Below are 22,568 nucleotides of genomic sequence, written 5' to 3' on the forward strand. Positions count from 1 at the left end.
TCGAGGTACCCTTTCATTTGTGTGTGGAAACCAGTGAATCACTTTATTATTTTTACATGTTGGTACTTAACTCGCAGGAAACACGCTCGCTGAGTTGTGGGTTAAAACCACCAAGTATAGAAGAATTAAAAATGTATATTTTTTAACCCTGCTACGACGTAGAGTTTAGGTCATTAACCGACTGTACTAGGTTTTCTGCAAACTTTATGCTTCTCAATTTCTATTTTCCTTTTATCTGTCCGCGCATAGGTTTTCAATCAAATTATGTGCTACTGAAAATTAATAGTTTGTGGCTTACCTAATGTTAGAAAATGATTTTTTATTTGTATGTCTTTAGCGTGCTATTTAAAGAAGCCGGACTAAGGTTAATCTAGTAACCGTGTCTGCACAAAGACATATCATCTCATTGCGTCAAACAGTAATGTAACAATCGCTTAAACAAAGTCTGCGACACGTTGTTATTCACTTCACCGGCCACACCTGAAGGTCGAGTTCTGCGAAGTCGCATTCAGCTGATGTCATTTGCGTTAGAGAATTCTTAAGTTATTACCACATCAGCTGCGAAATAAACAGGAATTCTACTCTGGGAAATAAAGCTCTAGATGTAACATCTACTTTTAAAGATATCCTTAAATAGCCATATTTCCATAGATAGATTTGCCCACGTATACCTTGATTACATCATTGAATGTATTGAAATGAAATGGTTCTTATTTCTTTTGTGATCGTTCTATTTATAGCCCAGTCAATGTAGCCACTAGCATCTGTTCATAAAGAAGTGTCTGTTGAACTGCGATGTAAGATGATAACCACTTTAGGCAACAACAGTTTCGAATGTAATCTGTCTGCCTTTTGTTGTTAAATAAGTCAATTGTAAGAAAGCACGAAAACTCGTATGATGTAGGAAGTTTTACACAAAATCAAAAGTGGCTACTGTATTATTTTTGGTGAACTATTCGTGATTCAATTAAGTCCCAAGAAACAGTCAAGTTTGTCTGCAAACAAAGTTTCTACGTTGCGGAAGAGATTGCAAAAGTTATTACGGATATCTCGCGTAAAATCGTATGGTCCTCTTCAAGCCAAGTTCTTGATTAAGTTCAGTGGCGGATTTACCAATAAGCCAAGTAGGCCAGTGCCTAGAGCGGCAGATTTAGAGGGGCGGCAAATTTTGCGAATTTTTTTACAGTTTTTTTTTTTTATAATTATACGAGTACACAAACCATATATAAATAAACGATTAATAAACTCACTGTAATATATGCTTAGGTTTATGTGATCATGAATTTTAAAATATTCCAATAGCGTTTCAATAAAAATAAATTGAAAAATCAGCTCGCTTCGCTCGCGGTTTCTTCATCTTTTCTGGTTTATTCTGCGCTTTTTGAGTCCAATCTAACAAAAAGTTAAAGCACCGAAGTAGCAAAAACAACTGACGCTCTACGCTGACGATTTCTAAGCTGAGGTGGTGGAGGTGGAGGACTTTTGTGTCCCAAATAATTTCGCTTTTGTGTCCTCAAAACTCAAAAAATTTGGCGCTCGCTACGCTCGCGACTTTTTCACTTTAGGCCGGTTTTATAAACTCATTTTGGTACTTTACTGTTCTAAATCTTAAAAATTTTGCGCTCGCTGCGCTCGCGGCTTTTTTACTTGACACTGGTTTCTATAAAACTAGTTAGCGCTTTATAACTTTGCAGTGGTATGACTCCGGTTTCTTTATGTTAAACCTAGCAAAAAGCACCATGAATGATTTCTATACAATTTTTAAGTACTTAAATTACAATTTTAGTCCGTGATTATATTGTGTCGTTTTTTTGGGGGGGTGCCACCCGATGGGTGCGCCTCTGATATAGTACCTACCCGAACGAATGAACCGATTTTAATTTAGTATTTTTTTTGTATTACAGGTGTTTTACGGGCGAGTTTCATGAAAATCAATTGAGCCGTTTAAAAGTTACAGAGGTTTTACGCTTTAAAGTCGCTGTCAGATAAACTTGTTAGGTCAACATTAAACTCTTCGGTACATAGCGAGTTGCAAAAATAATCTAGTAACTGACAGAAATATCATTAAGTTCACAATCATTAGGGGCGGCAAAAATTGAATGGCCTACTAGCGGCAAATTTGTAAATCCGCCACTGATTAAGTTTCTCTACTATTTGAAGGAAGCAAGAAAGTTCCATAAAATCACAAGATTACCTTATGGTAAGAACGTTGATTAGACACTGTATGACTATGGTGATTGTGAAACTTTTGACATTGATAACAAGCGATAAGGATAATACGACAAGATAGAAAATTGAAACTATGTGAAGACAAAACTAGGACGTGAAAGAAGCACATGATATAATTATTGATTAATGAAACAAAGTTGAAGACACATTATTAACATAGTAAACAATAGCGTTACATGATTACACAACTAACGTGAAAAAAATTAGCAAAGTCTGCGTGAACTGGAGCGGCTCGTGCAAATATGCTCGAGCTGTGAATAAAATCATAATAAAGTATTTCAAACTAGTTTTAAAATACTGCCTGACTACGAAAATGTTAATCTTACAACCATAATTATTAAATATTAATCTACCCGCGATGTCCGTATACTACATCGATACACTTATTACCCGTATTAAACGGTTGACATGAAAAACTATAGAAATCGCACTTAGATTTCGTGTCAATGATAAGTTGTCAGTAATTAATTACTTTCACAACGCTAATGCAAGTCTACCGGGTTATTTAACGTCGATATCGATACTTAGTTCTGCAGTAAAATTTTATGATTCTGCTTTTTTGTTGTAAAATAGTCAAGGTTCGGTAATAGCTGATAAATACGTAATTGTTTCCATGCAAGTATTGTTATACATCGTATCCTTGAAAGTAGTTTAAAGAAGATTAAGTTCATCCTCCTTTCGCCGCGGCTACTGCGTTCAGCATGTTTCAATACTGTTCTTGGCCTCGTTCTCTTTAGATAGTAATGAAATATGTTTGAATGCAACTTTTTAATGCATTGTTTAAAATACTTGTCTACTGCAGGTAGGTAATGAGGAGAGTATCCAATATTCAAAATAGGACGCTGAAAATGTTCATTGCCTGGCATACATTATTAAAATTGAGGAAGAAAACATAAGACTTTTTCACATTTTCAATACTTTATTTTTATACTAGCTTCTGCCAGCGACTTCGTCCGCGTTAGAGTCGGACTTTGTGCAAAGAGAGGAAGAAATAATAAACACCAGCCCCTCCAATTATCTAAATCTATGCGTACTTACTGCTTCTTTAAGTAATAAAATGTAAACTATTAATAATTTGTAATTTGAACGAATATTTAAACACAAAAATAAGTAATAGGTACCAACCTATTTTATAAAATAACAACAAAAGAAAGTTAAAAATAAATTATTTAAAACCTAAAAGTCGCGCAATAAGGTTGAACGCTCTGAACGTCTATTCGCATCAATCGCACCAACAGCCAAATATTGTATGAAGCTCGCGCAGCCACCGCGCCGCGAGTCGCGTCGAGCGCGGCGACCGTTGCACAAAAATGATCCTTATAGCGTACGTGATTCAGTATTCGCGCGCGGTGGCTTATTACCGTTTTTCATGTATAACTTTGGTGTTTCTTTACCGATTTAAATCATTCTTTTTTTAATTAATAGATAATACTGTTAACTATGTTTAATTAGTGTGAGTGAGAGTGTTATAAACGAAATAGTAGACAAATATAATCAGAAAGCTCCGAACTGCTAAGCTACCGAGAGTTTTACGTGTTATTGTGAGTGAACCATAAAAGATAGACATATGCTGCCATGGGATATTTTTTACATAATTTTATGAAGAATATTTCCGTCGTACATGGTTTCTGTGTAGCTGTAACCATTAAGGCTGCACACGCGACGGAAGCTTAAAAAATGAAGTAACTTCTCCCGTTTTCCCAACATTTACCTTCACTGCTCTGCTCCTATTGATCGTAGCATGATGGAAAGTATCCTATAACCTGCCCAGGAGTATGAAGAATGTTTGTGCCAAGTTTCATTAAAATCCGTCCAGTAGTTTTTGTTTCCATAACGAACATACAGACAGACAGACAGACAGACAAAAATTTTACTGATTGCATTTTTGGCAGCAGTATCGATCACTAATCACCCTCTAATAGTTATTTTGGAAATATATTCAATGTACAGAATTGACCTCTCTACAGATTTATTATAAGTATAGATTATAGACTTGTAATCACATCCTTGGGGCTCATTCATGTATTGTAAACATGAGGTGACATGAGTATGTTGCACTTCAAGAATGCGGCACAATGAACGCAATACCGTCTTCCTGCTAAAAGATCATAGTTCATTCAAAAATGGAAACTCCAATAATAGTTGAGCTGGCAGACAATGCTGGATGGCAAATATCAGTGGGCCAATCTAGTCATTTAAAAATAACGAAAATACACCTCATAAAATTACTCCGAGTGCTTTATAATTGTTATAATAGATTGAAAAAAATCTGTTGATTATGAAGGTTCTAGTTGAAATGCTTAGTGGAAAGACCTCTTTGGGCTGTAATTCTGAATTTAAGTCGGCATTTTTTTTATTTGAAGATCGTAGCAAAGCCTGCGTGACTTATTAATAACTTGTATTATAATAATTAGAACATACCTTATAATTATGAGTATTTTTTGTGCTCCACTTAGAGAAAATCTTACAGAAATATCGAGTCGTGTCGAGCGTGTATTGGCATGATTTAAATATTTTCATAATGATCACTCAGGGTCCATATTAATGATGGGCTACAACGTCGTTGTTTTCAATTGATCTTTTTAATTTTCCTTGACCTTATCATCGTCCTTACTTCATTTGTTGATGAAACTATTTGCTGCAAATAGTCTTTGCTAAATATTTGTTCTATCAGACCCGGAGCGTGAATTGAATTAATTTATAGCATCAGTATGATATTAACGGAACTGTAGTTCTCCAGTTAGTATCGGTGTGAAGGTCGTTGTGGCAGTACGTCTGTGCAATGACAATACTATAATTTGTTGCTGCGGTTGGGAACATTGCCAGGAACTGTTCACATTACGTTCTGAGGCGATTCACCTCGGCTGCATGCAGTTTAAACCGGTCCAATCTAATGCGGCGTAGTAAAACGTTATGTTATTAAATTATCATTACATTAAAACTCCATTAGCAATAGTCTTGTAATGAAGATAATCCTTATTATGGTCAATCACATTTGTAGACAAATGTTAAGTCTGAATTAACGTTGCTCATTATAGTTCGGCCATTCAGAGAATGCGTTCCTGACACGTCGCGATTGAACTGACGACGTAACTTTGCAATGGCGTTGCAGTTACGATAAAAATATTTTTGCTGGTTGTTTACCGTTTTAACAATTGAGGAGCATTAAAACAACATTATTATATCAATAATCAATGAATGTTATAATTTTGTGCCAAACTGAGTGTCAAATAACTTGGTAAACAATATTTTTCTAAATCTATACTGCGCTATTACAAGGTTATGTCAGCGGTTTATATTTTGTAGTGCTGTGCTAAAAATAACAGGCAAGTATCGTAATCTGTTCTTATACAGTTATAATATAAAATAATACGTTTTGATTTTCTTTTTAAGAATTGGAAAATAATGGACTATAAGACTTAATTATAACGTTTATGAAATATAAAAATAAAACTATGACCAAACCGCATTTTTATACTTAGATTAAAAATGGTAACCCCAAATGGCGTTATGGGCCGCCATTTTGTGACGCTAAAACAGTCGTCCGTTGTCGTTTCGTGCGCATAGACCACGTTTTTCAAGTGTTTTCGATCTGTTTTTATTTGATTACCCGGCTTTTGTTAGACCGAGATATCAGGATTGATTCTGTTATTGATAATAATATAATTATACATGTAGGCGAAGATGATGATGAAGACACCACCTCCTCAAGCAAATCGGAGTCTGATTAATATTCTGTTCGCACATTCAATTCAATGTACTTGTAACAAAGAATAAATAAAACAATTTTATTATATGAATATTACCTTTTTTTGGTTTCCACTTAAATAACTAAAATATAAAACAAATGATTCCGCCAATTTAAAACGAAAATAATCTTAAAATAATGCGGCGGTTCATTTTGAAGGAACGGTAACGAACTCAGTGTTATGTTGTGCCCATCACTAGTCGTGACTAACTGATAGGTGTCAGGAACGCATTCTCTGAACGGCCGAAGTATAGGTAAACTTGTAAATCTAATTATTGTATTGATAAAAAAATTGTTTAGATAGTGAAAATGTTGCATTACCATAGTATGATAATGAACAGAAAATTCCTGCACCCTAATAATGTAGGCTATATGTTTATTTATAGCTTGGCATACATTAGCCACCAGACCACGCCCCATTACTCGATGAATCGTGTCGTTAAGCGCTAAGTATTGACCTGAAAGCTATTGTTGGAAATGTTTACTAGTCTAGTAGTAATTTTTGTATTAAATATGTATATTTTTTATTAATCTCAAATAAAAATCTTTCGCCTTATACCTGGCGTAGTCGTTAAAGATGTCGATTCTCTTCCTCTTCACCGTTCATTTTTCTCATGCATGTATTTTCGTCGGTTTTCAGGCTATTTTTGTTCACTTTCTGAATCTGGGCTCAAAAATAAATGCCTGTTAAAAGTGGCTGTATTTTAACTAAACACATTTTTAACACTTTGGTGACCATAATGTACACGCCACATTATGCTTTGGTCTATTTCTGTCGTTACCTTCGTAAGATAATATTTTGGAAGGGACGCGGAAGCAAAGTTTGTAAATATGCATCCGCCCCTGCGTTCACTTGTCGAGGGTACTGTTTGTATTTGTTCACGTGACTCACGTTCCTCTGACCGTCCGTCAACCTAATGCGGCTTATGGAGTTATTCTGAACTTTGCCTTTTTAACAATACTTGCGGCTAATTACCGACATTCTGCAAAAAACCTTTCTTTTTCAAATATCATGCAATTTAAATTTTGGCACAAGTTTAATCCCAAGCTTCTTCAGGTTTCAGTCTGTAATGTTAAGTACATGTTTTGAATATTGGCACTCAAAAGATAACAACATCGAATCGATCTCTCTACGAAATTGGAGTCAAACAGCGTCGGGAAAGTGAATTAATAGGGGAAAGTCTCTAAGGATTCGCGTGCTCGCTTTCATTACGTGCCGCCAATGTCACGTGAAGGATCTAAACTGTACCTGACATATACCTAAGACCAACAGAATACGTCCCAAGTCCATAATTAGATAACAGTCTCTATACAAGGTGTTGATTTGCATTTGTGCCATACTTCAGGAGGAGGACATAAAATACGTAAATAATCGATTGGAATTACAGTAGACGGGAAATAGCTAATATGCACTGATTTTTTTGTCATTTTAATGTCGTAGTATTTCAGAAGTAACCCAATTTTATGAATGAAAATTATGAATGATCGTTGCGTATGCTTTGTGTTTGCGTTTGTTTGAGGGCGTAGCACGGTTTTAAGGCCAGTAACACACGCGCCAAGTTTAAAATACGGCTAGATGACATTGAAGGAATTCCGAAAAATAATAATAAAAAAAAATACGTACCAATTTTTTTGTTGATTTGGGTCGAGAATCAGTAACATAATTACGTCCTTGAATATGGCACGGATGCAAATCAACAGCTTGTATAAAAGGCATATAAGCAATTGATGAAATTGCAAATAGACCTTTGCAGTTTGAATTACATGATTGCTCGCTGCATGGTTACTTGATTTAGATTTATAGTCCACTCTCAATAGATGATTGCACAAATAATACAATTGAAGTCGTTTGTGAAGAAGTGATTTTGTGTGACTAATTCGAATCTCGTATTGTACATATTGTTTCCTTGAGTGTGATTATTTAAACCAATAGTGGCTTTTGCCTCGCTAGGTTTTCATGATGACATCAATTTTTACCAATTAAACGACACTATTTTATAATTAAGTTTTTAAAAATGATTACTGTTGTCTAGAAGTTCATTGATTTGTTTTACTAATTAACTATAAATAGTTTGATACTTTGTACGAGTAACTTGAGGAACTAACGCCATATGTGCTTCTCGTTTGTCGAGATGTATTTTAAACATTGAGTAATTAGTCACATGTTGCACTCGCGTCATAATGGTGAACATCAGTCAAGTTAAATAACAGCTTAAAATATCCCCCTGATAGAATATTTTATTGACTTATTAAACTGATGTACGATCGTTGGGGTTAATAATATCAATAGCGGCATGCACTGGTTTAACTTTTGAAGCCCTGATCGATGGGGGCCTTTTGGTACCGTTTCCATTGATCACATTTCGGTTATATTGTGTTTCAATCAAGCGATTTCGAGCTCTTGGTATTGGTGAACTCGTTATTCAAGTCCAATTGAGATGAATTTGTTACGTTTCATCAATGTAATGGATAATGAAATCGCATTTTAAAAGCTAATTAATATCTTACGTTACGCCTGTGGAATTGTGTCGTGATGTTAGCTTGTTACATTTAGATATTTTAATCATAGAAAGTTAGTGACCAAATCATTATTATATAATATGGTCGGCTGGGGTCACACTTTCCACAGTTCAATTGTTTATAATAAACGGATATGGCGCACTCGACCGTTATGACCAAAATGGTTATATTTATCTCTGCATGTAACTGTGACTAATTTACTTTATATAACCTTTGGACATGAAATATAATGTTCAAATTATCAAATGTGTATAAAATTATAGCTTGCATGTTAAATAACATTACATAAACCCATCTGCCTTTAGAAACTCAAAGTTGATGTTGTTTTGGTAATCCTGAAGCTCATTTTGAAATATATATTTTCTCAGCTATTGTTTAAACATACAGCGGAAATAAAACAAGGGCTCCGATTATAAAATTGTGAAATAAATGGTTAATTTTAATTGGAGTCAAAACACATGTGAGTCAACTTCGTTTTGAGTCACGTCCATAACAATGATGCGTTTGCACATAATTATTAGGATTTGCCTTCACAACGCGTCAATTTATGACGTGCGTATTTACAGTCAGACCACGTGTTGTCGCTATTTTGTTCACAATTGCTGCAACACCAGGGTATTCTTGTCTCTAGCTATTTATACGGCGCGAGACTTAATCGCCATCCATTACGGGTTCAGCTCACATCGCATCCAAATGAGCCGACGCAATAACAAATCTCTGTGATCAGGACGTTATGTGGATTTAGGCATACGATTTAGAGTCTGGCGTTGAGAATTCATGCGACAAGTGAATCCTCGAAAATAATTCCAATCAAAACACACTATTTTTCCTTGACTTACTATGGTTAGATTAGTAAATACAACCTTCGATCAAACTCCGATTTGTAAGTAATTTCTGCTCAAGACTATCAACACTGCAAACGTAGTTTTTATTGTTCATACGCTGGCGTAAAAAGCGGTATCAGACATGAAGAACATTTTCGAACCCCACAGGATTACTGGATCAAAACGGCTCAGCAAATTAAATTGGCAATCTACAAACAGCAAGTGTTGACTATATAATGTAACCTATAGCGAATTCACAGCATTCACTTTTAGATGATATGGTATCGGTGAAAGGTTCGTTTGCGAAAGTGAATAAGAGGTAGCTCTGTTACATTCAATAAAAAAGCGGATATTCATTCTGAAACATAAATTCCTATAATAGATAAAGCTCTTGCAGAGAAGATTGAAGAAATCAAAAATTTAGCAAATCGTTTTCTGTATAAACTATAAAAGCATGACTAAAAGAGCATCATCTGTTATAGGTATTATTTACTTGATTTAGTCGACTGTACCCAGAATCTGTAATATTCAATTATTCAGAAGCATAAATTGGGATGAATCACGCGTTGTGTCATTGTTTGGTCTTCAATTATTTGAGATTTATCCTCATAAACAACAGGACTTTCATTAACCCCAACCAGTGGAGCAAAGACCTGTTATTTACAATTTAATTTACACTGTATTGTGTTCATACCAGTGTACCTAAAGTTTTGCTTGTGTAGAGTTTTCCAGACTTTATGTTTAGAAACATAAAAACTGGAAAGTCTACCAGAACATTTTAAAAATAATGCTTCTCAGTTCCATTATAACCATTCGATTTAAGTCACTATAAAAGTTCACTCTTTCTCTTGAAACCTTTCATACGAAATGTGCCTTTAGTGCTTCTGACTTTTTCCTACTCTTAGGAATTCAGTCACCTGCTACCTGCATTTGCAGGGCAAAAACTCGTCTAGACGGCATTAAACTAGAGTGCAGGCCTACACTTCGAACCACTGTAATGAGAATCAAGTTATTGTCAATCTCATTATTTGAAACGTAAAAGCTTGGCATCGACTAACAGCAAAACATTGAAATAATTTTGCCTGAAAATAACCTTGTTAGGAGCTCTGTTTATTTATGTCAAGAATACTAATTTATTCTCGTTGTTAGTTTCTAACTACTCGTTGACTTGCATGCAAATATAATGTGTATTGCAGTTCTATAACTTCGTCAGCAGGTTATTGTTTACTTCACACGCGTCCATTGTGCCAAGTTCAATACGCTACACTCGCGTTCTATTATCCGAACTTTGACCTTGTTGCCATGCATATTTAAACATATTTAAGCTTTTGTTCTGCGTGAACGACTGGGTGCTAATTTATCAACCTGGGTGCTAATGAGCTTTAAATAATTACGGCATTATTACCGCAACGCTGTTTTGGTAGTGTAGGGCTCTCCCCTTAATTGTACTGGATCCACAATGGCTTATTATCTCCTTATTTCAAATAATAATTCGTGTACTGCAAACCATTAGCAGATTAATGCTGTTGCTGTACTTGATGAGAAAATCGAATGAACCTCACTCAAAAAAGGGTATTACTCGTACTTCTAGGAATTTAGCTCCCTATGAGGTTATTTCATCGTCTAGACAAGGAAGACCAGTATCATGTCTCCTGGGGGAATAGGTAGCGGACCGCAAATAATGTTAGCGTTGCCAGACCGTGGCGACGAGCGGCCATTGTGTGCTTGTTTGAGCTTCTATTACGGCTTATTCACCAGCCTGATTGCCGGCTGCGTCTGCCGATACAACGAAACGTCTATTGATTTGATTTCTGTGGTTTCTTTACACAATGCTGACAGTCGATTAACTAAATATTTATGGGCAGTAAACTCGTTATAGAATATTGCCTCTATATTGAGCAACTCTGATAGGAAGAAAAGTTATTGTAACTTTTGTTAAAAAATAAGAACACATACAATGTTCAACCATAAACTCGTATAATCAAAGTCAGTACTTCATCAAAGTAATATTATTGATTTACATGAAAGTTCTAAACATAGACCGGTAAGTGCATGCAGGCGGTATAACTCAAGGTCGTTGAAAACGAAATATCGAGCACTACACGAGCAAATTGCATGCACACGACAACAAAGCGGTTCCCCGAAAGGCACAGGGTTGTACAGCAAAAAGACCGATGCAAACGCGAAGAACTAACGAAACTAGCTACCTACTTTCGGTCATTGTTCCCCAGTTCGTTTGTCTTTGTGATTTTGAACTGGGCTTACGTTTGTTCTGACTCGTGGAGGTAATAAGTAGCTGGTTATTATTCCTTACCATTTTGTGTAATTAATCTTCATACTGAGCTGGACGACTTCATTTGTAATTCCTACAACAGAAAAGAAGATTTATTTTATTGTAATGAAGTCTGTTAAACAAAACGGCTCATTAAAATTATGACCAATTTGTCATTAAGGCAGCTTCAGCTAAAATTATGAGGATAAAGAATTTGTAACAATATCGAAATCAGTGATGCTTTAATTATATTATGTCACAGTCTTACAAGAAATAATCGAATTAATGGTTTGAGTATAAACGTTGTTCTTGGCAAGGACACTCAAAATAATATGATTGTAAAGAATTCAAGGAAAATACCTTGGCTCTCGATAAAATAAAACTCAAAAGGAATAAGGATATTGACGACAGTAATATGCAAATGACATCAGAAGGCCTCGTATTTGCGATACGATCCGGTTCGTATTCCGAATCTAACACCGCGCTGCGCTTGCGGCTGCAGCGTAGAATGCGCTGCGTCTTGCGGTTCGCCTTGTGGCTGGCGGCGGCCCAGTCGCCACTCACGGCACTGACACCAAATTATTTAATACATGATCCGCGGTAGGAATGCTGCCGATGCAATTAAGATCACCAGTCTGATCTGTCGTCTGACCTCACCACGTTTTTAAATAAATAGCAAGTAGTTCCATTAAGTATTCTAACGGTTTGGTGGATCTTGATTCTGAATATGTTTTTGTTGTTATAGATCTTGACAACAACCAGTTTCAATAACTAAGAGTTGAATATAATTTCATGAATCTTATTTGTCTTTGTTACAGCAACTTAAAGATGAGCTCGGTGAAGTGGTCGCGGAGCTGGAGGCTCTGGATGGGCAGGAGGAGTGTAAGCAAAACAGTAAAGCCAAGCAGATGAGTATAGGGAGGAAGAAATTCAACATGGACCCAAAGAAAGGTAAGCAAAAACCAAATAGCTTCCAGAGAGAGTATGAGATGCCTTTCTGATTAAGGGCCGTGGCCTGTAGGGCGAGATCTGTATAGTGCACAAGAACTAGCAGTATAGCCGTATATCAATTGCTGGTATAGAGAAAGTATCGAAGTAGGTTTTTTATATGAACAACTCTCCGATCTTTCTTCTCGTCACATCGGCTACGTTGGGACGTGTTTTCTCGTTTAACTCGAATATACGTGTGGTGGATAGACAGATATGTATTTAAGAGCTCGTGGAATGAAATAACTGGCTCGCGCTGAAGAATTTCATACATTCTGTCGACAAATTCCTGTGGCTCGGCGATTTAATTATAAATAGGATATATCTTTTTTTGCTGTTGAATTTATATTTGTTGGAGTTTTATCCGTTTCTTGAAAGAAATACGTTGCTTTTGGAAAATCATAAAGATTTTCTTACTTACCCTGGATATACATAGATATTTAAAATGTAAATGAGAAAACAATATAAGGCTCAGATATAGCTCTAAGCTCCGTTATCACGGAATGTTTAACGGTCCAGACACTTTTATTGTATGTGTTGGCTAGGCTTTTTATATGGGAGACAATGTCGACATGCGTTATGTTTCTTGGCTTGACATCAAGGTTTCAAAATCCCTATTGCAGATAAAATTTATTTTTTAAATACTAAGGCTATGGCACGTGGGTCTATAAAAAAAATAATGGAATAAAATAATAAGTGTTTCTTTATGTGGTTGATATCATTAAAATAATGGTGGTAAAAGGAGTAGAATTCTTGGTACAATGCTATTCGATGCGGCAGGTGCTGCGTTCCCACGGCCGGTGGAACGACATATTCTGCAAATTGTTTTATTCCTGCACTTTTACACCTGTCCAACGGCCGACTCCCATCATTTATTTATTTATTATCTTTAATGAGAATAAAATCCTGCCCCGTAAATAATATCATGCAGAGAGTTAAAAATTTATAAGTTATGATCTAGATGCCAGTCTGTGTAAAAATAATGAACACTATGCAAAGTATTTTGCCCAGGTCTTTATTATTTCGTGCGCATATAATCCTTGAAATACTTATTGAAGCACGTTCTAGTTTGAAATAGTCACGTCACTTCGATATAACCATGTTCCATTACATTAGCGTAATCAAATGCATCATCCGATATTAGAAACGATTATATAGTTTTAACATCATCTTAATTTTATACAGTTTTTTTTAAGAATTTACTTACCAAACTGGAGTGAGACCTTGATCCGCTTTAATCTTGGCAGGGCAAATGTTTGTTCAGCTAATCGATAACCAAACAAGACTTTTAAGCTGCGTAGTTTCTTCATAAATTTTCACCTATAAAATACATAACTATTTATGTTTAAACTTCATGTCAAGCCTCATTGCTCGTGGTCTTGTCTAGTAGACCACTTATATCTGCTACTATATTAGATGTAATCGGTAACAGTATTCCCCATCCTGTAATTAACTCAGATAGGTGGACTTGATATAGGTTAGTTTTCTGCAAGTAACGGTACAAATTACTGCGATCAAGAACGCTTTCGATATGGTAATAAATCATCTGCCCGCATAAGAGGTTTCCGAAGAATTTTTACATAGTATTAACGGGCTTCATACTTATATAATTTTTTTTTTCGTATGGGTGCATAGTTAAAAGCAAAATGTTTTTCGTGTCTTGTTTGTTTGATGATACCCCGGCCAGTGTTCCAGTACTAATTAGGTCATGTTGACAGTAACAACTAGCTTCGCGAGAGGTTGGATGCAAGGCACGAGGTCTTCTGAATACATGCTCCAAGCTCAACAGGCGCTCGAGTGCACCTATTCTCAAGAGCCAGCGTAATGGGATGTAGTCGTATGTACACCTGGTTGCACAACTTCCTAATGACGTCAACTGCTGAATAGAAACACGACTTCACACTACTATTATCCTTTTCTAAGTTAATTTGTCGGAAACCCGTCAATCTAGGTCGTCGATTTCTATTTAAAAATACTTCATTAATTTTCATGTGTTACCAGTTTATTTTTGAATAATTTATAGCAGTAAATTACAGTTTAAAATCAACAATCTAAGCCAGAACATGTGCAGTACAGTTTGTTTATAATTCATAGCATTTTGTGACCGGCTTTACGCGGTAACATTATTTCTGCGCGGTAAGCTGGCTTCGCATCAGGATTAGCCATGGTGGATTATGTCGGCGACATTACGGTAAAGGGTAATCGCTCTTACAAACTTATAAATATAGTAGGTGTTTATAACAACTTGATAGCTGTGCTGAGCTTCTGCACTTCACACACAGTTATTAAGATTGTAACAAAGATGAAAGAAAAGAAAATTGAAGTGCTTACGTATAATAAAGATAGAGTTTTATGAAGTAAATAATAAATCTCACACTATTATTATCTTATGATGAAACGGTACATTCTTACTGCACGAGTGCTAATATAACAGATCAGCAGGAATTGCAGCTGGGTTTTGCATTGAGTAAGTTCACAATACATGATTCCAACAATCCGCGAATAAGTGCTATTTGAATCTATTGTAGTATGTATTTCAGTAATGAAACTGAATCTGCAATGATATTTCAAATGAAATTGGGATCGTTGATTTATGAAATATGTTTATGTATGTGTAGACGATCACACGTGGATGGCTGGTACGGCCGACTGAATGCCTAGCTATCCAATCTGCGTAGTTTAATCTGATAGAATATCTGCATATCGAAATAAATAAATAAAAAAACATTGGTATCGACGAGGCAGTTCCGACTCTTGACCCAAATTGGGTCGCTGCAGAAATATAAGTAGAAACTTAGTAAGTGTTTGATCACATTATCATCAAGTATAAGCCCAGTAGTCCGATTGAAAATCATGATCACAAATGCAGACGAGGTTATAAACCAGTGCAGGTACTGAAAATACCTGATCATATTAAATATTTATTTGTGAAGCAACAACTGTTATGTCGCGACATAGGCATGATACGTCCAGTAATTGCATAACTCTAGCCCTATTCACTGCATACGCATTCATAATTCAAATTACGTAAAATACGTGACTCCAATGGCTTCTTTCCCTCGGGAAATAATTCAACGTTCTTTCATTGTTCTCGACAACTAGACTGTCCAGGTTCTTTTTCATTTCGTGCACACTTTCCTGTTTGTTTCGTTAGTATACAAGGAAAATGGGCATTAGCCCACTGTAAGGCGACCGTAAACACTGCCGTGCATCCATTATCATTAATCATGTTGTTTATCAGCATAATCGCTTGGTTACTTGCTTACGTAAAAGTCGTGTCAATTTGTATATTTGTGTCATTGGCAGAGTTTCCATAACAAGTTAAACGTCTGAAATCTGAAACACTTGATCAATTATGTAAAATTCAACCGATAAAATCATTCGTAAGGAAATTTTATTACTAGTACAGCTTATAAAATGTTGTAAAAAATCAGCCAGCCATGAAGCGGGTCTTACGTACGATTCGACATTTTCTCTAATTTTGATCTTCATTTAGGAATAATGTAACGTCTTCTTTTCCTGCTTTATACCCTGCGTACATATGACGTAGATTATACATTTTCATAGCCTGTAACGTAGTCCAGTAGAGAAGTTTTCTCGACTTGTCAATTGAGAAGTCGAAAAATTTTAAACATGATTTTGTATCTTACTCTGTGACATCTCAGCTTGTACAAAGGTCGCTGAATCAAAATATCGATCTGGTTTCGTATATCCGTAGACTATCGCTAACAAGCTTGTTATTGTTGCAAGCGTCACAGTTTGCTCCTCTTCTCGCCCACTTAGCGCCAACGATCCGTCATGCTGCTATCTGCAATTTTGCATGCCGCAAGATAGAAGCTTCAGTCGACACTGAGATTTATAAAACAACCAAAGTGCACACTCACTCGACGTATGCGATACGGAAGATAAATTGCTTATATTTATCGTCTGTTGGGTACTTTAGGCGAGCTCCTGTGTAAACCAATTTTTAATACAGAAAAATCTTCGTAACATAACCGTTATGATCGAAATGTTGCTCGTGTAAAATTATTTATTTTCGTGTGAAACTTTCAGCATTCACTTACAAGTAAATTCTGAATCCAAAACCCACGCTTATTACCCCCTATTGAAACTCCTGGCTTTGTGTGGAGGCGGTTGACGTCATTGGAGACGCAGACCATTAGGATTTTGCACGCAGCCATCATCACTGTGACGTAATAGTATATTTTATGTAGCGCATTGGTAGGGCTTTTATGGGGAAAATTAAACGAATCACGTACATATTTATTAGATCTCGTCATGACCTTATTATAATGTCGTCTTCGTATTTTATATGAAGCTGTATATTACCTAGTCCTAGCTATATGATTATTTTTGTCACGAAAGTATGATGTACGTAAAATAATTCTTCAGAATCCATTTGGATAATCCAGTACTTAATTAAAACTTGCTGTTACAAATGCTTAGCTTTACATTGAAAGGTCGCCATTTAGCGTTCGTACAGGCGGGCATTGTTTGAATGGAAGTTGCATTCTATTGCTCCTACGACTCTAGTTCTAAATGGGTGCAGGCACGGTCACCGTGCGCTTTCACGGCTATATCGCCAGCCATTCGGCTCTTTAGCTTCCTATACCTTTGTATTCGCCATTAGGTTTCGTATAGGTACGGGTTGGAAAAGTTCTTGGCAAGCAAGATGTCTTGTGCGTTTCGAGTTTAAAGGTTTTCTCTCTCGTAGTTTATACGTGATCTGAATTTGAACACTGACAAAGCGTTTAGATTTTCTCTTTGTACCACATTTGCCAAGTGACAATGCTTGGGAAGGCGAATAAATTTCTCACTGTTTTACTAATATACAATACTGAGCACACATTACACAAACGTTTGTAACATGTACAAATTTCTTTTTTAGGCATTGAATACCTGTACGAGAACGGTCTACTGCAGAGAACGCCCGAAGATGTAGCGCAGTTTCTTCACAAAGGCGAAGGTCTAAGTAAGACGGCGATAGGCGACTACCTCGGCGAACGTTCAGAATTCAATGAGGCGGTGCTCAAAGCGTTCGTTGAATTACACGACTTTACAGACCTAATACTAGTTCAAGCACTCAGGTGAGTTGTAGAAAGTCTGAACATTTATCAGCTAATGTATACGGCAGCACGTGAAGGTCTTCTTTGATCAGAAAATCATTTTAATATAGCAGGCTTTAGCGAAATATAAACGAGTTGAACGCCCCTTACCGGGCTGGCAAGCGAAGCCTTTGCTTCGAAATTGGATCAAATAGCTCGATTCCATTTCAGTCAAATATTATAAATTCGCCAACGGGAATAGTTTATGTCTCAAAATTCAATGCATAAGTAAAGTGCCAACGGTTCGGACTAAATCTAGTCTCAGTAACTACTATAATATTTTGTTTGCATGACGTACGAAATACTGCGTACTGAAATAATAAAAAATAAATGATCAGAACTAAAGGAATTTGTTATCTCTGTTAACGTTTTATTTTTAATTGCTTTGGCTTTCCTCTAAATTTTAAAGCCAAACAATAGATTACGGGTTATTTCTGAAAAACAACTTGCGAAGTATAAATATTTTGATATTTAAAACAAAAACAGGCTTTTGTTTATTTCTTTTTTCTACGAAAAACCGAACGTTTTGGGGAAGTCCGAAGGAATGAAGTGAATTTTTACAGTTATGGTATTACAGATTTTTTATTTTCAACTCACTCTTAATCATTTGTTTCTTTTTCCGTCTTCGATAGTTTAATACATAAAAAAAACAACGACGGAAACCAATAGATCGCTTTCGCATCAAGTGTCTTCACTTGGCATTCGGAAACGTTTCAGTTGGCAGACATACCATTTTGCACTAAGGTCATTCACACTCCGTCTGTTACTGACGGTTTGCAGAAAAATTATAGCTTTGTCCCTACTGTACAACGTATAAAATCGAAGCCTAATGAGCTTCTATTAGTCGAAGTGTAATGAACCGATGCTTGAGTGTTTGTCTTATCTGTTACAGACAATTCTTATGGAGTTTCCGTCTACCGGGCGAGGCGCAGAAGATCGATCGTATGATGGAGTGTTTCGCTCAAAGATATTGCCAACTAAACCCGGACATCTTCACCAACGCGGATACGTGTTACGTGCTAAGTTTTGCGATAATTATGTTGAACACTTCACTACACAACCCCAGCGTTAAAGACAAGCCTTTACCGGAACAGTTTGTTGCCATGAACCGGGGGATCAACAACGGCGGAGATCTACCGCAGGAGTTACTCTTAGTAAGTACTTACGATGTTTATTAAACCTTACCTCCTTCTCTCCGCTTTGTGACGGCAGTTCACACAACTGATTGTATTTTCTGTTTACTAATAGCGGCATTGATACGATGGGAGACATTTGTCTCGCATGTTTTATGTCTTGAAACAGAATTATTGCTTACAAGCAAGGTGTCATTTAGTAATTCTATTTTTATTAAGATTGAACAACGGTTCTACAGACAGGGTAATGACATTTCGGATTAGTATGGAATGGGCATTGATTGTCTCCGATGTAGACTATGTGTCTCCATCTCCTCCGCCCACGATTGTTGTAGTACTGACGTCATTGTAGTAGAATTAGAACATAGCGTTAGGTGTAGGTCATATTTAGGTCGCCTCTGCGTGCCTTTACTTACTACAGTTTAGCATGCGAGGTTAATGATCATACATATTTATTTTAACTTACAATATTTTATAACTACTTTCCTGCGACATATTTTATTCACTACAGTTTTACACGTTTCAATATAATTATGTTTTAATAACCTTTAATATATCTTAGACACCAATGGCTGATAAAAAGGTGAAGGAAAACATCTTGAGGAAACCTGGACTATATAGTCTGAAATCACCAACCCGCATTGAGCAAGCGTGGTGATTAATGCTCAATCCTTCTCCGTGAGAGAGGAGGCCTGTGCCCAGCAGTGGGACGATAAAAAGGCTGTAACTGTAACTGTAACTGTAACTGTAACCTTTAATATAATGGTAACTTAATACCTCTTAATAACCGGCAGTGCATTAACTGTTTTGATAAATTATAATATGAATAATGCGTATAATTATAGAATTACCCATAATATTATGCCACTATCCTCATAACAATTCTTAGAAATAATTTTATTTTGATAAAATCAATTCAAATATTTACCTGTATTCATGTACTACGTTATAATTTAATCTGCAGAGAAAAGAACGTTTTCATGTATGTTACATACATTTTAGAATAAAGTTACGTTTAAATATTTCCAAGGGAAGTGGGTTTCCTAATTGCGTTTCTAACTCGCTTAACACTACGCAATGTGTTATCGCGAATTAATTCTAGCGTATGATACGTTTTGTTCGTATCTACATATGCATGAAGGTACTAACAAATCTAGCAACAATACGTATCGAAACACTGGGAAATGCCATTTCCCGATTGCGTTGTTCACTTGCTTAATCGAAATCATATCATATTAATCGAGATACAATCGCATAGTTATTAACATTGCCTTTCCGTCGTGAACGTATTACAAATATATTAATAAACAAGTGGTAAATATTTAGCAACACGTTTACTTGCGTCGATTCTCTCTTTATGGCGATATTAGTTGGCACTACACATCACACATATTGTATGTTTACTGTATAATAATCACATTATAATGTTTTCCTATATTTTTTGTCCCAACACCTCATTATTCTTGTTGTTCTTGCTTATGTCTATAAATAATTCAAAATAATTAGTTTTTAAACAATCACGATAAACCACAATCGCTAATGGTAATAGCCGGAGTTGACGTAAATAACTTTGTAAACAATCTGAAATCATTAGCGGCGTTATCTGTGAAGTAACTGCGTGATAAATATTGGTATCTTAATGTCACAGTTGAATGCGAGTTTCTGTTTAAACTGGTGCTTTTATGTCCCATCAACGAACGGTAAAAGTATTTAAATGGAACTTTTAATTTCGTTTATTTCTGTGCCCATTTTCCCCTAAACTGGCAACCTTTTTTGGTTCACGCATCGTAAGTGATGTTTACAACGTTAACTTGGTAATACTTTTTGTTAAGTCTTTTTATTGCTGTTTCCAGTCGCTGTACGAGTCGATAAAAACAGAGCCATTTAAAATTCCGGAGGACGACGGCAACGATCTCATGCATACCTTCTTCAATCCGGACAAAGAAGGATGGCTGTGGAAACAGGGAGGAAGGTAAACACCCTATTTTTTACTACCTACACTTCTACACACGACAGCGAAACATTAACCTTTTTTTGTACAAAAACGTGCCTGTCAGATTTGGCTTTGCATGACTGCGAACTTTAACCTCACACACTTACACGTATATTTGATAGCTGACCTGTTCAGGCTCACTTCGCGTTCTAAACATTCGAGCTTTGTTCTCTTGGTAACAGAAATAACCGCGGAAAGATGTAGGATCGCACGTTACACTTTCTTTTTCCGTACCAAAGTGTCATTGAGATGAATATCCAACAACCTACGTTTTCATTTGTTACGTCACTTTGCGGAGTCTGCTGGAAGGAATGTTATTTCGAGCATCGCCTTTGAATAACTGGTCAATGACATTTTAATGAGAAAGACCGTTTGTTCTGATAATTTTAACACTAATATAAAATTACGCCTTATTTAAAATATTTGTAATATTTTACGTAGCGTGTTGCTATGGTTCTGAACCTCGTTAAAACGTGAGTAGGTTAGACGTTTTATAATTACCACGTGCTCATTATTACACGTCATTAAAAAACACGCGGGTAACGTGAAGTCACTTAGGCGTGTTTCTGATTATTCATGTGTATTATTAAAATGGATAAGTTGGCTCTGCATGTTTCCATCCATGTGACTCAATAATCTGCTCTAATGAGAGTGCAAAACTGCGATAGCGAGCGATCAATATCATGTACCTACACACCACTGTTGAAGGTCACATTCTGCATTCAATGAAAAAGTATACCTAATACCAGAATGTTTTGCTAAGGCGATTCGCATCAATACCTGTTATTTCACTTTTTTTGGCATCAAAAATAAACTCGTAAACAACATCATAATATGACATCACATATGACTTCATACCTTTGTACTTCGATATTTCGACACCATGCGATCATGTGCCGTGTATTAGTTCTATTTGCAATATAAAACCATTGGATAATTCCATCACAGAAAGGTTACTCGACGAAATCAATTTGACGTAACAATAGATCTATTCTAAACCGAGATAACTAAATAACTCCGACGGTCAATATACTGTGTCTATAGAGAACAAATTCTATTATTTTTTCTATTTTAAACCATCTACCTGTCCACTTATACTGTTTTTTTTGTGGCTTTCAGATATAAGTCGTGGAAGAGACGGTGGTTTATATTGAACGATAACTGCCTGTACTACTTCGAATACACGACGGACAAAGAACCTAGGGGCATCATTCCATTAGAGAATATTTCTGTAAGTATACCATGAAGGATTTATACATAGAGAAAGATGACTAAAAGTTAATAAATATCTCCCTAAAACATGTTTAAAATAATGATTTTTTACATAATTAATAGTAATGACTTAATGACACCTACATTTACTCAATAATAATGATCAAACTGATATATTATTAAGTAAATACTTGGGATAGGAGGTGTTATGAACGAAATAAAGAAAAAACCCTTAGTAGGTAGTCGCGAGTCCTTTTCAAGTTGATTTGGGCTTCCAATTTACATTGATGCTGTCAGATTTGAGAACAAGGAAGTTCGATACTTAAATAAAATGTTAGTAGTGATGAGTACTTTTAAATTGTTATGATTACGTTATCTTCCATTATTTGCCAACATTACGACTAATGACAAGTGAAAAACAATCAAAATTAGTTAAATTCCTGTGTCTCATCAGAAAATATGCAGTCAAATAAATAAGTAATGTGTTGACAAAACATAATAGTTGATTGAAGATACTGGCGATCAAAAACTGTCCTTATGTATGT

The 22,568-nt window shown here is 35.9% G+C and overlaps 1 protein-coding gene across 4 annotated transcripts in view; it reads left to right on the forward strand.

The window, feature by feature from the left end:
• Positions 1-22,568, forward strand: part of LOC124632978 (cytohesin-1) — a 47,008-nt gene that overhangs the window by 18,744 nt on the left and 5,696 nt on the right. For all 4 annotated transcript variants that reach the window (XM_047168033.1, XM_047168031.1, XM_047168032.1 and 1 more), the window contains 5 exons: positions 12,412-12,544; positions 17,469-17,667; positions 18,578-18,839; positions 20,672-20,790; positions 21,931-22,042. In XM_047168033.1, coding sequence (XP_047023989.1) covers positions 12,412-12,544; positions 17,469-17,667; positions 18,578-18,839; positions 20,672-20,790; positions 21,931-22,042 — 825 coding nt within the window. The remainder of the gene's footprint in view (positions 1-12,411; positions 12,545-17,468; positions 17,668-18,577; positions 18,840-20,671; positions 20,791-21,930; positions 22,043-22,568) is intronic.

The sequence above is a fragment of the Helicoverpa zea genome, chromosome 9, assembly GCF_022581195.2.
Source record: "Helicoverpa zea isolate HzStark_Cry1AcR chromosome 9, ilHelZeax1.1, whole genome shotgun sequence".
In the NCBI taxonomy this organism is placed as follows: domain Eukaryota; kingdom Metazoa; phylum Arthropoda; class Insecta; order Lepidoptera; family Noctuidae; genus Helicoverpa; species Helicoverpa zea.